This window comes from Vespa velutina, chromosome 9, assembly GCF_912470025.1.
Source record: "Vespa velutina chromosome 9, iVesVel2.1, whole genome shotgun sequence".
NCBI classification, from domain to species: domain Eukaryota; kingdom Metazoa; phylum Arthropoda; class Insecta; order Hymenoptera; family Vespidae; genus Vespa; species Vespa velutina.
In genome coordinates this window covers 8,435,040-8,451,985 of record NC_062196.1, presented here as the reverse complement: position 1 = coordinate 8,451,985, position 16,946 = coordinate 8,435,040, and the positions used below count along the sequence as shown (strand labels likewise).

General features: G+C 36.0%; 1 protein-coding gene across 2 annotated transcripts; it reads right to left on the bottom strand.

Moving 5' to 3' along the window:
• Window positions 1-337: 337 nt before the first annotated feature.
• LOC124951899 (growth arrest-specific protein 2-like) lies at window positions 338-16,326 on the bottom strand. 2 transcript variants are annotated; one of them, XM_047500979.1, is made up of 9 exons: window positions 15,973-16,326; window positions 7,476-8,028; window positions 5,629-5,753; window positions 5,403-5,544; window positions 5,059-5,302; window positions 4,704-4,983; window positions 4,449-4,574; window positions 4,189-4,275; window positions 338-1,155 (listed from the first exon to the last, which is right to left on the bottom strand). In XM_047500979.1, exons 2-9 carry the CDS (start codon window positions 7,696-7,698, stop codon window positions 1,084-1,086), a joined length of 1,299 nt encoding a protein of 432 aa, XP_047356935.1. In that variant the 5' UTR covers window positions 7,699-8,028; window positions 15,973-16,326; the 3' UTR covers window positions 338-1,083. The 2 variants fall into 2 exon arrangements, with proteins under 2 accessions (XP_047356935.1, XP_047356934.1); XM_047500978.1 differs by having other exon boundaries at window positions 338-4,275.
• Window positions 16,327-16,946: the final 620 nt, after the last annotated feature.

Sequence of the window (16,946 nt, the reverse complement as noted above, 5' to 3'; positions counted from 1 at the left end):
TCTTCTCGCAGAGAACTGTACAGAAAGGATAAGAAATTATCGACCGTACTTTTAGAGTGCGCCACCGTAAAATGCTCGACTGGTAACAAGATTTTAGATTTCGTCGATAACGTAGTATATCTTCCTATTTACTCTTTCGAATTAACCCGCCGGCTCTAATCTTTTTCTCGATAATTTTATAATTATCACGATCGACGATAACACTATCTACGCGTGTCAATTAAATTCTAACGTTTTCGAACATTTACTCGGACAGACTTCTCAACGTATATCTCTATCGTCATTAACAAAATTTATATATGTATATATACATATATATATATATATATATGTAACATAATTTTGCAGCTATATTTTTATTAACCAACAAAATATAACAACTGAACAACTTACACTAAATATATGAAGATTATTATATTACGTTGCGCTATACATATGTGTTAAGACTAATCAAAGTAAACTATGCGATATGTAGCAATTAGCGTTAGAGAACTTTTACATATCCATTTGGTGTATTTTTATAAAACTGAAATTCGTTCTTGGTGGTTTAAAAATAAATAACTCCCTTTTTATAACATACATATGTTTTAGTATATTAGAGAAAAAAGCATTTTTCAAAGTTTCTCTATTAATCCTCGACGCTGAGAACGTCAACGCAGAGAACGAGTTGAATCGTGAAACACCACTTACACACGTCGTCCGATCTATTGAAACAGACTCTTTTGTTTACGCATAACAACTATATTATGATGATCGAACAGGTACAAATACAACTTAATTAAACTATTAATACGCAAAAAACTTAAGCACTTCAGATAATACAATATGGCAAAATTATTTCTTGTGCGACAAGGGAGGAATGTTCATAGTTAAAACATAAATACAATCGATTGATTCAAAATTGTGAATCTTGTTAAATCAAAAAATTTTAAGGTATGCTTCCACTTCCATGATCAGTCATTTTGTTTCTTTTTCTTTCTTTTTCACTTTTCCGTCATTTCTATTTTCATAAATAAATCATTAAATCGACGCAACTGAATCTCTGTGAATAGCTTTATAAAATTTCTTTTGTATTAGCATTTCTTAACGTGCCGACAATACTCGTCGGATATTTCTTTGCTTTGGTATCCCTTTGCACACCATGCCCTTGTATTTCTGTAAATTGAATAGAGATATCTGTGTCGTGTGGATGATATATAATGTGTTACTTGTATTCCATACCTTACAATTACATTTTTTCTTTTTTTTCTTTTGTATATAAAAGTACAAAACATATATCGTGGCAGTCCAAGCATTTTTTGCATGATAGATGACATTACATCGTGTATGAAAAATGAATTGTTATAAGTCACACGAGTGCTAAAGTGCAGTACTTTTCAGGGTCGGGGGCGGAGTAGGTTTTATAATTTATTCGCAGAATTCTAACAAACGTAAGAAAAGATCAGAGTTCCCTTTTTAATTTGCTATCTGGCAAATTTCATATCGATCAACCCGTCTTTTTGGTAGCTGATCCTTATGTCAACAAAGTTACGTTTGATGATAAAACGTAAATTAAATTTTAGTTATATGTTTGATAAATGATTAATGAAAAAAAGAAGAAAGAATGACCGACCCAGTTTCCCTATCGTGATATATACATGCGTCTAGTGCTCGTCAGGAAGTAAAAAAGCGCACTATATGGATTATCGACGTTTACAGATTGAAGCAATGACCAATATATATATATCATATGTATATATATATATATATATATATATATATATATATCGCGTCGCTTTAATTTTAATGTCTTTTTAACGTACAAATGTATTTTGCTTATAGAATGATACGCATTTAAAAAATTTTTATTATCTCTCCTCTTCATTTTCCTTTTCCTCGTTTTCTCTTTTCGATTACGTGTACGTTCGAAAATTTTTTAAGAATATATCGACGTATCAAAATGTATATTGTTAAGTTATCAAATCTTATTATTTATTAATGTTAATCCGATCATAGAGGCGACTCCGCTGATACTGGTTTTTCTTTCTTTCCCTATTAATTATAAGTGGAGAAGGCAAAACTTTTTTTTGTCTTTTCTTTCTTTCCTTTTATACGCATAACATTCTACCTGAGACTAATTGCACTTTCTTCCTTTGTAATAATGATCGCACGCATTTCCAACTTACAAACGGATTATCTTACGAAAATCACAGAGAGTTTCATTGGGGCTTCGTGTGTTCATCGACAGATTGATTATGCATCCTAGAATTGATCGATCGTAAAATACTATTTTCTTTATTATTATTATTATTATTATTATTATTATTATTATTATTATTATTAATACTAATTTATATTATTTTTACTCTTATCTTCATTTTTGTTCATTTATTTATTATTATTTTTTTTTTTTTTTGATAATCTCGAATACGTCTCGGCCGGAAAGAACAGTTTGGTCATTGCGATATTTTCAAGCTATGACTACTTATTAAAAGCTGCATCGGACTTTTTTTTCTTTTTTCTTTTTAATTTTTTTTTTTCCTTCTTATCTCCGTCGAAGAATTTCCGAGAGCCGCACACGTTGTATTACAAACAAGAATCAACAAGAATCGTGAACTTTTATATTGGTGTCACGTATCGAACACGTTATTTATCGTTGATAAAATAATCTCGGAAGATCAAAAGGGACTCTATGACGTTGGTACGAATCGTTTTTTCTTTTTTTCCTTTTCTTCTTTTTTCCTTTTTTTTTTCTTTTTTCTTTTTTTTTTTTTTTACAGGAAGCGTAGTAAAAACTTGAATATTCATGATATACGATGGCGTGCCACCCAATGAAACGACTCACGATTTTTTTACACTTGTGCAAAACCGCGAGATCGGGTGCATCCGATATACATACAATATATGTATATAAATATTATCATTAGATTGAAATGGATACAAATCGAGATGTAGAATACGGTAGACATATCGTGCGTACGACAAGCTTGTCGGAGAATACGCGAGCCACGATATTAGTATCTTTGGAATGTGTGAGAAGATAATAAATTTGCTTAATCGTATACTTATCTCTAAATACCTCGAAACTATCCTCGAAAATATTTCGTTGCGAGTACATTCCGAACATCCATCGTATTTTTTCGCTCTAAAGAATCTAAATCTAAAAGCTGGAACGTTCACGAACTTGGAATGGACAAGAACCTGTTTCAATGTTGATTCAAAGACCTACTGTGTTTCATCGCTAAAAAGAAAAAAAAAAAAAAAAAAAAAAAAAAATATTCGTTCAAAGTTAATAACGTTAAGAAGAAATATGTCTACGTGTTTTATTTGCCAATCGATTAAACTACCACAACGATACTCGCACTATATAGGCCCATTTTCTTTCGGTAATGAATTTTTTTATCGATTGATAACCGATGAAAAGAAACGATGTTTCTTATAAACATCTAATCATATAAATATTTCGACTTCGAACTAAATACTTCGAACTATACGGCTTTACACATTAATTATGTTGATTTCTCCGTTAATAAATTCAGGCGACAAACGGCACCTGCGAAGATAAAGTAGGAACGTACGAGTTTCACGACAACCATTGCATTTTCTAGAAATCTCTAGAAAAGGAAGGACGTTAGTGTACTAACGTATTCCCCGACATCCTTCTTCTCTTACAAAACTTAAGAGAAGAGAGATGGACGCGAAAAAAAAAAAACGAGAAGGCGAGCTTATCGCCAATTCTTTCCTGTTCTAAACCATTAAAATTGTAAACAAAGAACGTGAGTAAAACACACATACATAGATACATACGCACACGCATACTCTCTCTTGGGAGCCAACGTGAAGGTGAAATCAAATAAAAACGCACAGGGTGTATGCGTGTGTTCGTGTAAGAGAATGTGTGTGAGAGAGATAGGGACAGAGAGATAGAAAGAAAAAATAGCGAGTAGCTTTGAAAGATGGTTGGCTACCGTAAATTAGTACCGTGTAGCCCTATTACGTGATATGCAGGGTCGAGGAGTGCGAGCGATGATGCCGTGCTTGCTGTTGACTTTTAGGCTAGCGCCCGGAGACAGATATGGGGACGGGTTCCAAGGGAAGGCCACGATACTTGGCGTGAATGCGAAGGAAGTCGTTGCCGCGGTGCTTTCTGCCTCGTGAAATAGACGAAGGGGTAGGAGGTGGTGTACCCTCTTGGTTGAGTGCCCTCACCTGACAGGGGTCATGCCTCGCCAAGAAGTGCTCCAAGGTGTCCCACCCACCGCCCACTCTCACCATCATGTGTCTTCCTTTCAGAAGCTGCGAACACACGTATTTATAAAGCGTTCTCGTTAATTATTATTCCTACTATAATTACTGTTGTTGTTATCATTATTATTATTATTATTATTATTATTATTATTATTGTTATATTAGCAGTTGCATATCCGTGCATCGTTAAAATCATCGATAATGATGTAAACTTTGTCTACCCTTATAAACACATTGCGCCCTGCGATGTGATATCGACCCTCTCCAACTTTTCGTACTTTCAATCTCGAGCATTTACCAGATGGACATTGACAAAGCCTTTGAACGGCTTCCGTAACTCTCCGCACCTGAACACATATAGATAATAATATAAGGGTAACGATTACGATTCTTAGAAAAGCAAAAAAGAAGAAAGAAAGTAGAAAAATTCGTTCATTATTTAGCCCTTCCTCTTTAGAGAATAATAAAATATAGACCTTGCGATCGAGTTCCGTGATCGGTCCGGTGTATTCCGGAGGTTCTGCCGGCGATTGCGTTGGAGATGGCGAACTAGTTGGCGAGGGTGACGGCGATGGAACGTCATCGGGATCCTCAACGCTACCACGAGACCAATCGTCCTCCGTGGTATCGCTAGGTACTCCATCGCTACCGGCTGGTCCATTATCGCTAACGGATCGTCTCATTTCGGGTTCGTGAGTGGCACCGGTTGTTGGATCCAGCCAACGAGTCGTCATGTCCGCTACTTCTGACGTTGAACTATACAAAAATGGAAGAAATTAATAAACGTTATAATTCTGGCGTTAAAACGGGAGACACATTTTTCCTACTCACCTACTGTGCTTAATCTTTTCAGTTTGAGGCCGGGGCGTTGCCGTAGGCGAGGGAGATGCGAATTGCCAGGAGACGAGACTACTGTGAGAAATTCCACTGTCCGAGAGACAACGCAGATCTCGTTCTTGCTCGGCGATTTCTCTTTCCAGTTGTACGAGACCAGGTGGTTCCAAAGAATACCTAGATGCCAATCTAGCTACTTCCAATAGGCAGAGTACAACATTGCGTGGTTGCCCATGTAAAACTACGAAACACGGAAATAGAAAAATATAACATTGAAACTTTACATCCTTCTTCGACGTATAGAATACGTATGACATAATGATGAATGAGACATCACTCACCAAGATCGTCGCTTTCGAAAAGAAGATTCTCGTGTACGCCTAAACGACGACAAAATTGTATAAAGTTTTCCATATTGTCGCGAGAGAAGAAGCTACGTCTTGCTGCATTCTCCCAACAGCGTCCTCTTATTACCGGTATCGGCTGGAACAAAGAGAATCCCAAAAGTCACTCAGCATATATTATTATTATTAATTATAAGAAAGGACGAAAAAGTAATAGACTCACCCCTTTCGCCTTACCAGCGTCGACGGCCGACCTGGCCTTTTCCTGTATAACTTTTGCCAATCGGCAAACCACCACGCCATTATCCAACGTATCGAAAAAGTTATCGCCCGTAATATAATCGACGTCTGAAACATGTCATCGATTTATGATCAAATCTTTGTAAAAGTCGACGTAAAATGATTTGAATTAAATCGACTAGCCCGGCGAAGGGATTATCGTTTTTTTGTGCACAATAGACAACAAGTAGGATCGATCGGAATCCAATGGATTTCTGATGCGCCAGCGGAATTCCTTGATCGGTGCCAACAGCACTCGTTACGGGCGTCGTTGATTCATAAGAGTGTCGTCGTTAGATAGAAGCATCGATACGCTGACGTGTCTCTTTTTGGCAAACAAGAAGGAAGGAACGATATTAACTATAGGCGAAGACGAAGAGAAAAAGGAGGACCTCTCCTACTTCCTCCTCCTCTTTCTCCCTTTCCCTAATGTCATCTTCTTCTTTTTCTTGGTCGGAGGACGCGCAAGCGTGGAAAGGAAGGCGTGTATACACGCTCTCGCTTATGCGTAATGCGGCTTTAGGTAACCGTGAAGAAGGGAGAAGTGGCACTCGAAGGAGAGGCACCCGATCGACATCCGGTTGAGTCAGACGAATTGCGATTGTACGAGCTCGGACGGGGCAGGCGTGGGTAAAAGAAAGAAAGAAAGAAAGAAAGAAAGAAAGAAGAGAGAGAGAAAAATTCATATTCCTTTGATATCTTGTAAATATTAGAAATATTTATTCATTCATGAGCATTTACGATATCTCAATTTGGTAATAAAATTCAAAATAAATAAATCAAGTAAATTGATATAGAAGCTGGACAGATTGAGAACCACTGGATGTCGAAGCACGAGATCGCTTTTCTCACGACGTGGCAGCAAGCAAAATGCCGAGAGAAGGACGTTCATCCCTATGCGACGTTTTTCAGAGGTTCTCCATCTTTGTCCCTCTTCTTAACTTCTCCCATTGGGGTGGATCAAATCCAACCTCGAGGATTTAAAACAATGATACGAATTACTTGAACTCGTGCCACGTTATAAAAGAAAAAGGATGGGAGGAGGGTACGTGAGTTGCGGTTAATTAGTAACCATCAAGCCAATTTACTCCTTTCCTTTCACCTTCTTTTGTGGAGAAAAATAGGTGTAGTAGGGAAATTATGCGCAAAATAGGGGAGGGGAGGACTCTCTCACGAATATGGTTAAATGCGCGCTACAATTCTTTGAAATAAAGAAGGAGGATGAACGTTCGTTTAATTTAAGAACAAAAGTTACGAGTCATGCGTATAATTTTTCTTTTTTAATCTACTTTTCTTGCCCTTTAGAATTTTACAATTTGGAAATTTGTGTTTCAATATCGTCTATCATAAAAAGCGAGAACCCGATCGACACTTTTCTTTCTTTTAATGCGTATAGCCACATGCATATATATATGTATATATATATATATATTTCCGACAGCTGACTCGGGTTTACAATTTTCTCAGAGCGACCTCATTCTTTCCGCGAGTTTTGCATTCCCTCGAGGTCGGCTTAACAATAAGGAATAGCCACGCGTGCATTCTCACTGAATGTCGTTCACCGAAATTTTTCTTCCCATTACTCGCGTACTTTTTCCTTCGAAAAAAGAAAGAAGAAAGAAAGAAAAAAAAAGAAGAAGACTTTAATGTGTCCCTCCTATATACATGTATGAATTTTTTCTTTGAGTAATGAGGTCATATCAAAAAGAAGAAAAAAAAGAAAAAAAAAGGAAGAGAAGAAACATACTCAGGAGTAATTAGATTCATTGAGATTCGATCTTACGCACTTACTTATCGTTTTGTTGATCCAGTCGGCTAAATCCTCCTGAAGTGGAATTAGTTGTCTGCTTTGGGCCGAGTGCAGTCGTTCGTGATAGAATTCAGCGTACTCTTCTTCTTCGGGAGATGGTCTAGGTACATCTGCACGATCGAAGACGGAAACGGAAGATGGTCCCCAGCTGCTGCGATAACGCGTGTGCTGGCTCGAAGGGAATCGATTAGTACCGAAAGACATCCTGTGATTTCTCTTCCTTTCTCTTTCTTTCTCTGTCTCTCTCTCTCTCTCTCTCTCTCTTTTTTCTCTCTCTTTTCTCTCTATTTATCTCTTTTTGTCTCTATCCCTCTTGCTACCAGGATGATAATGTTCCAAATCGAATGCACCTTCTTTCTCCGTTAAATTATCTTTCTTCTTTCTTCGAGGCCGATCGGTTTTATTCGTTTTAATCGATACACAAAGATGATGTCGTTGCTTCTTCTTCTTCTTCTTCTTCTTCTTCCTCTCTCCTTTTCGTTCTTATCCAATCGACGATCTGTGCGAACCCTCGTACCTACCGAGTACACGAGTCTAAAGAAAGACAAAAAAGAAAAAAGAAAAAATCACAAAAATCAAATGATCAAAGCTGTGGTATCTTTTGAATTATCATTATTTTTTCTTTTCTTTTTTTCTTTTTTTTTTCTCTATTATTACTAGGAAAATATTTATGTTAGAAGTGTCAAACGAAGGACTTTTAAGATTGTAGGAGATTCTTGATCTTCCTTCTTCATTCTTTTTTTTTTCTTTTTTCTTTCTTTTTCCCTCTTTTTTATCTCTCATCTAGCGACATCGCAGCTAACGGAGCTGGAGATGGCCTTTGGAGGTTAACCGGTAACGGTCGATTTCCACGGGCTTTGTGTCCAACGGCACGTCGAATGGACGAACGAATGAACGAACGAATAAAGGAGAAGCAAACGAAGGAAGAAAGGAAGAAAGAAATAAGAAATCGAATCGTGAATACGAATATGAAAAAGCTCCTTTCGATTATCGAATATACTATGTATAATTCGTTCGTTCAAGTTGGACGTGCTAATGCATAATTTTTTTCTCCTTTTTTTTCTTTTTTCCTTCTACCAAGTAAATTTACTTATGTAGCAAACAGTCCTCTTAAGAGTCAATTCATCGATCGATACCTTGCGCACTTTATGGACTTCAATGATTCGATAAAAGTTACGAATTAAATCTTTACGCAATACATATCCTATTTTGTCGAGACTTATGACCATTTGTTCTTCTTTTTCTTTTGTTTTTTTTTTCTCTTCTTTAATCAAATAAACAACTGATAACTCGTCCATTGTTATTGTCTCTTGCATATTTCAAAAAAAAAAAAAAAAAGAAAAAAAGAAGAAAGAAAAAGAAGAAGAAGAAAAAAGAACGTATGCGTATATGCGTAAGGAGAAATCGAGTAGGTAGATTATCCTTCGACATCGATCCATGAATATGTCATTCTTCGCCACGCTATAATGCGATACTGTCGTAAACAGGTGACATAATTCTCATATTTTTTTCTATTACAAATCGCGGAGGTAGACGGTATTACGAATCTGATGGGCCTATCTCGATTATCTAATATGTAATATTATTTATTTATTCCTTAATTTCCATCCTAGTACAAAAAAAAAAAAAACAGAAAAAAGAAAAAAACTGAAAAAAACCCAAGAAAAAGAAAAAAACCGACGTGAATGAATATGCATGAAAATATTATGTTACTTCTTCGTAAGAAATCCATATGCATCTTAAAAATACTTCACCCTTTTTGTTACGTAAACGATGCAAGCTGGAAAAAAAGGGGTAGCTAGGAACGAAATGAAAGAGAAAAAGGGGTTGCGATAACAATGATAAAGATAAAGAGTGCTCGACAATACATAGACATTATATATTCTTTTATATATTTTATATTAACAACGCTATCTCTTATCGTATATTTTTATAAAAAAAAAAGAAAAAAAAAAAAAAAATAAAAAAAGAAAAGAAAAGAAAAAAGAAGGAATGAACTGCGGTATGAATAAACAAGTAAATAAATAAACTGTGCACTCCCTTCAATCGAAGTAACACCGACATATTCGATAATTTGCAGCAAATATCATAGACCTCTGTATATGTCGCGTTGCTAAAACATTCCTATGGTATATTTTTACATAAAAAAAGAAAAAAAGAAAAAAAAAATAGGAAATACGAAGCAAGTCCTTATCAATAAATAAACTGTACCGTTCTAAATGAAGTAACTTTGACGTATCCAATGATTTTCAACGAGTATAATAGACTTTTATACGCGTTACGTTAAAAACAAAATTTTTACACAGAAAAAACTGAACTCCGACGAGGACGACTCTTTATTTAATAAATGAATGGAAACCTCCTAAACGAAATAAACTCTAACGAATCCAATGATTTTCAGCGCGAGCATAATAGATTTTTTTATACGCGTTAGAAACACGATCCTATGGTATATTAAAAAAAAAAAAAAAAAAAAAAAAAAAAAAAAAAAAAAAAGAAAAGAAAAAAAAAGGAATGAACCGTGAGGTATAATTTTATTAATAAATAAATAAATAAATTGGACAATCTCTTAAGCGAAGTAACACTGATGTATCCGGTGATTTGCAGTGGGTATCGTAGACACACGTATACGTGACATAAAGTCAACGACCATCTAACGATCGAGTTTAATCGGAGGAAGAGCAACGAGTTGCATCGCGCGTTCGCTCGTGCAGCTTCAATGAACGCGAGCGACACGGCCTATAAAACGGTCTCGGGGGAGAAATAATAATCAGAGAAGGATAGACCATTTGAAGAAGAAGAAGAAGAAGAAGAAGAAGGAGAAGAAAAATAATAATAATAAGAAGAAAAGTAGCCATGAGAAGGCACCAACGGAGAGTAGTCCATCATCGGTACGAGTTTTACGAGTGCGTAGGCGTTACCCTTTTCAAGCACCCAGAAGCTCTACTAACGCAATTAGATTCCGTAATTGTCGCTTCGTTCAAAGACGATGATAGATCATTTCATCTACGTTTCGATCATTTTTCTATTATTCCTACGGGAAGTTTTAAAATCATATATCCAATATACAGGACGTGACTCTTATTCTTCTATTTAATATTCTTGGGTATGTGAATGATATATTACATATACGACACGTGTTATATAGCTTTTTCTTAAAATCATATAAAACTTTTATCACGAGACATTTTTTTTCTTCGAATTTCAAACGCCTATCATATGATATTATTGAAGAAATTTCGTTGTACATAAATTATATGGGTTTTAAAGGAGAAAGCGTATTAGAAAGAAAAGGAGAAAAAAAAAATGGGATATATCTTTTTAATGGAAAATATCGATGTTTCATCCGTCCATGTCCTCTATTTCTCCGAGTGATTCTTTACTTTGACTATCGTCATCGTGAACGGATCATGTGAAGCAATCTAACGTGGGATTCAATGCAAACGGGTATCCGCTGTTTATATTATTGTGATTTTTACAGGCGGCACGCGTGCGAGCATGGGTGGCCAACGCGCGAATCTCCTTCTCTCTTTCAGCGTGTTTCCGCAAAAGGAACCGATAATATCGCGTGATCGTTCGCGAATCATCGACAGGAAAAGAAGGAAAAAAGAAAAGAAAAATTATAAAAAAAAAAAGGAACGATCGAATGAAAAAAAAAGAAAAAGAGAGAGAGAGAAGTATTCTTTGCCAGGAGGTGAATCGATCGAGCGAGAGCAAACCTGGCCTGGACGATTTCTTTAATTATCGTGTCATGTAATAACGAGCTTTCGATCGGCCTTTTTTTCCGAGTTACTTCGCCGCAGGATTTAGGGCACGTCATCGAGACGTAACACGTATGTACGTATGTATATATGCATGTATGTAGGCGTTCTTGTAAAATAATGCTATTTGCATACCTGCAAGAGAACACAGGAGATCGATTTCGTTCGAACGATACAATTTCTTAAATTAATCGAATATTTTCACATCTATTCGTACACACATTTCGCATAAACACATATACACTTGTGTGTGCGCGCGCGTGCATGTATGTATATGCATATCTATAAAAACGAAAAAGTTTCATAAAATGTTACGAACGAATTGGACCATGTCGTAAACGAGGCGAGAAGAAGAGTCGAAGAACTTTCGTTATTATGCAAATAACGTAAATGACCCAATCGAGTGTTCTGCAACCTGTGCTTCCATACATAAATGAAATTCGTTAAACAAAAAAAAAAAAAGAAATAAAAAGAAAAGAAAAAGATAAATATATATATATATATATATATATATATACATATATTTATGTTACAGTCGTTAATTGGCATTAGTTAGGATCAGAAAACATAGAAAACGTAGAAAAAAAGAAAGAAAAGATATTTCGATAAGATCGAAAGAAACAGACGAATTAAGTGAGATGGTCGAAATCATAATTCGCAACGAGATGAGAAAAAGAATGGCTTTTTTTAAACTGTGGTAATATGTGCCGTCGACGATAATAAGAAGACTAAAGTAACGTTAATAAGTAACAGTTTTGGAGCGTGACCATCACGGCGAGGCGTGTGTATATACAACGTTAGAAGGTGTTCCGCTAATAAAAGGAAAAAGAGAGAGAGAGAGAGAGAGAGAGAGAGAGAGAGAGAGGACTGATGAATAAGGTGAAACCATCAGCTTCTCTCTTTCTCTCTCATTCTTTAGCGTCTCTAGAAAACCTTTCGGAGATTCTCTTCCTTTTATTCAGACTCCCTGAGGGCTCGTTTCTCGTCGTACGATCAACGTCGTCGTGCCCCGGCAAATAAGTATCATTAAATCCTTATGCCTTCTTGTACATACATATATACATACATACATGCTTGCACCTCTATTGTATGCTTGTGTATGTGCGCGCGCGTGTGTATGTGTGTGATTACAAAGTTGCCTTTTTCGCAAAGAACATTCTTTCATTTTGTTTCTTCTTTTCTGTTTTTTTTTCTGTCATTTGTTGTTGTTGTTGTTGTTGTTGTTGTCGTTTTAACTGCAAAACAAGTTGTTTTACAGAAAAAAGTGAATGACCCCATTGAAAAAAGGCGTAGTAGTAACGACTTTGTGTGTCGAAGCATGTAATTGGATATTGAAAGAAATTTACGAGGAAAAAAAAGAAACAAAAAAAATCGATGTTTAAATTCAAACGTCAACATTTTGTATGCGTGTGTTTTTTTGTTTTGTTCTGTTCTTTTTTGTTTTGTTTCCCTCTCCCCTCCCCTCCCCCTATATAGAAAGTAACGATTTTATCGGTCGTAGATTTAACCTAACGACTTCGATATCTGTATGTTTTCCACTTGAAGTCGTCGTGAACGAAAGTGATAGAGGTAAGCGTGGCTTTTAAAATAACAAGCCAATGTCAGCCGATAGATAAATTTGTGTCGAGAATGTACACTCGATATTAAATTCTTCTTTCTTTTTTTTTTTTTTTTGGATTTTTAGAATTTAACAGAACTCTTTAATAAATTGTACAGGCCAATATATTCGTCGTTTTCACGAACAAAATTAATGATAATTCCAAATATAACTCGACGGGATATATAGTCCAATAAATTTTTTATCGATTATTATACAGAATTTTTTTTTATACGTAAGTTTAAAAGAATGTGTCTTATCATTGACGAGATTATTTATAGAATCGAATCGATTAAAGATTATAAACGCAATTTTTTCTTTACAATTCAATTTGAAAGATGATTGAGTAATCAATTACCGTGTTATGTATTTTGACGTAAAACAAGGGAAAAAGAAGAGAAAACTAAATTGTAGGAGACAGGCCATTGTCCGACGCCTTATAAGTTCTTTAATGCCTTTACGTCGGTCGTACAAAACGAAAGAAAGAGAAAGAGGGAGAGAAAGAGAGAGAGAGACAGAGAGAGAGAGAGAGAGAGAGAGAGAGAAAGATGCGAGTAAGAAAATAAACGGGTAAAACGGTCGGAGGCTTTAGTCGAGCGAATATCCACACAACGCAAGATCTAGCGTGCTTGATATCTTGTCACGTGAGATAGTTAATCTACGATTGGTCATCAAGAAAGATCCTCGTTAAACTTGTTTCGAGAATCGTCGAATGACGTTTCTTAGAACGTAAAAAAAAAGAAAAAGAAGAAAAAAAAAGGCGTTATTACATCCTCGATTTCTCGTTAAATGTAATTGATCTGCTTTTACATTATACATTTTCCATGTACAATGTCGGTCGTTTCCTTGCGCTTAGAATTTCTTTTTCTTTTTTTCTTATAAATTTTACTATCGATAAAGATGTTAATTAAAATGTCTATTAAGATACAATTCAATTGAAATTAATTAAGCATATTCGGTTTTTTCACGGATTAATTTGATTTATTTTCCCTTTTATTTTCGATTTAACGTATAAAATTCAGACTTGATTTAATTGCTATCGAGATTGAAATGAAGAGGCTGACTTTGTGCAATAATAACGTGACCTCTTTATTGAAGGATTTATATTCTCTCTCTCTCTCTCTCTCTCTCTCTCTCTCTCTCTCTCTTACTCTCTCGCTTGGATGAAAATAAACAAACGTTGTCGAATATAATAACGTCAAAGTGATAGCTCGACGACGACAACGCTGAAAAATAAATCAAAAATCAAGAAGGTTGGAGCGGAGAAGAGAGAGAGAAAGGGGGGAGGAGGAGGAGAGAGAGGTCGAAGTATAATTTCATTGCGTAATTATCTGCTCGATAATAACGAAGCTTACCATTATAACAAATAAGAAGAAATTTTCTTTAAGTGTCATCGCGTGAATCGATCGACCGACTTGCACGAATTAACGAATGCTATATATTCGTGATAATTAACAAGTGTTCATTAGACGCCCTCGTGTTCTTCACGATAATAAACTTAACGAACACAGATCGTCGTACGTAAAATATTTAAATCGTCTCGTGTTTAGACAATTGTAACGTAAACACATACGCACTATGTGCTTACATAATATATTATACAAAAATGTATATTTTTTATAACACTAAAAAGAGTTGATTATATGAAACGTTTTACGTCATTTTCATTATGAGCGTCGTTTATCTTGAAAAGAAAAAAAAAAAAAAACGAAAAAAAAACAGGGAGAGAGAGAGAGAGAGAGAGAGAGAGAGAGAGAGTATATGACACGTAAAGGAATGGTAAAAAGAAGAAATGATAAAAAGAAACGAATTGATTTAGATAAAAGCGGAACAATACTATGTAAAGTCGTGGATCGATACGAAACGGGGTACATGCTGGATTAAACGATTCCGTCGTGTTTATCTTAAAACCTAAGCGGCATTCGAATATGCACGCTTTGCATCCGGCAGGTAATTAACCGCGTTACGGAAGAGGGCTACTCGTGAAGAGTTCGCAAATGCGAGTGGCTAGACCAATATATGTACGTCTGTGTATATATATATATATATATATATATATATATATATATATATATATATACATATATATGGCAAAGTATGTAAGAGAGAGAAAGAGAAAAAAAAACGTAGACGCATGTTTGCTTTTCCCTCGAGCTCCCGTTATTTGCGGCGAAATTCAACGCGATGTTGTATACATACATGCCTATAGGGATACGATCAATCAACGAGATTATGCGAACTGGTAGTATATTCTCCCATTTTTGTTTATTCTTCGAGGAAAAATGATGAAATCGATTTATGAAAGACAAATTTTTGTTATTTTTTTTTTTTTTTTTTTTTTTTTTTTTTTTTCAAAAAATTCATCGACAATTCGACTCGTCGACTCTCGACGATGTCTCTCAAAGTGGCCGCCATTTCAACTTGACAATTTTTTTCCTTTTTTTTCTTTAGCAATAAAATGCAACGGTACGTACATACGATGTGCACGAAATTCAAAAAGGAGAACTGCATACATATGTACGTCGATCGCATTTAATAACGGTAAAGTAATGCAACGCATGACCATTCGAAAGGAAGAAGATAAACGATACACTTTTCTCCATCCTCCTATCTATCTCTCTCTCGGAATTTTTATAATATTAGAAAACACGTTTTACAACGTGTCATCCCCTTGCTACATACATGCAAAAAGGGTGGAACAGGTTTGACACGCTAGGAGACAAGATTATTACCGGCGTGTAACACTTGACACGGAAAAAAGTAACATATTTCTTTTTCTCTCTCTCTCTCTCTCTCTCTCACACACACACATATATATATACACATATTGTGTCACGAAAGGGCGCGGACGAATTTCTATCGAAGAAGAAAGCAGGAAGCCACCACAGTTATTATTACCATACAATAAACAGGGATACCACGATAAGCGAAAAGTCCTAATAGATCAAAATTGAAAGGAAACAGACGAAACAAAATATTGCCGAACGACAAAAAAAGAAAAACAGAGAGAGAGAGAGAGAGAGAGAGAGAGAGAGAGAGAGATGGAGGACGAAAAGTAAGAAGGAAATAAAGACAAAGTAAAGGTTAGAATAGTATCGTTAGATAGTAAATTAATCTTACCCGAAATATTCCAAGGTACATCGCTCCTGGTTTCGATAGATTTGAAAGATAGTCCTTGGTCGTCCTTCGAGAGGGATTCGTTCAATCGAGAAAAATTATTCCTACGTCTATTTAAGTCGAAAGAAGACGTAGAAGAACGGGACGACGAGAGGGAGAAGAATTTTTTATTTGAGAGGAATTAACCGATCGGCCGGTGTTCGTGTGACCGTGCAGCCCCTTTGCCGACGACAACTGCCGAGAAGACGACGACACTGCCCGAATCCGAGTGCCGTCCCAAGTTCGTCGAGGCAAGCACAGAGGCACAAGTCGGCGGCTCTAAACCGAACGCGAGAACGCGCCACGGCGAACGCTGCTGGAGATGTTCGCTGACTGCTGTGGTTGTTGGTGGGGGGAGAGAGTACACCATAGTAGGGGAAACTCTCGACCGACGACCGAAGGGAAATACACGTTCATTTTTAGCAAAGGCTTCGAGTCGTGCTCGAACGAACAATAAATGTATTATTATTATTATTATTATTATTATTATTATTATACTTGCGAACGTTCTCCTATCTATTTATCTCTCTTTCTCTTAACGTCCTCTGACATCTTTCGTCTTCGTTACGATTAAGTATTTATAGAAATAAAATTATCCCTTTTTTTTTTCTTTCATTCTTTCTTTCTTTTCTTCTTCCATTTATCACAGAAGATTTATAAGAAGTATCAATGAATACGCGTAAAATGTTACGGAGAAGGGAATCGTTTCGTTTATCAAGCACGTGCCTCGTCGAGCACAATTCTAAAGGTCGTCATTAGCAGTCGAAACGTAGTTTGCCAATGAAAAAAGATATTTAACGAGCACTTTTTTATTCACCCTTTGGCAGCACGGTGTGACCTTCTCTTCTACATCCTCCCTACCTCTCTCTCTCTCTCTCTCTCTCTCTCTTTCTTTTCTTGTAGTATTGTATAGCGGTCGACAAGTAGACACCACGTGC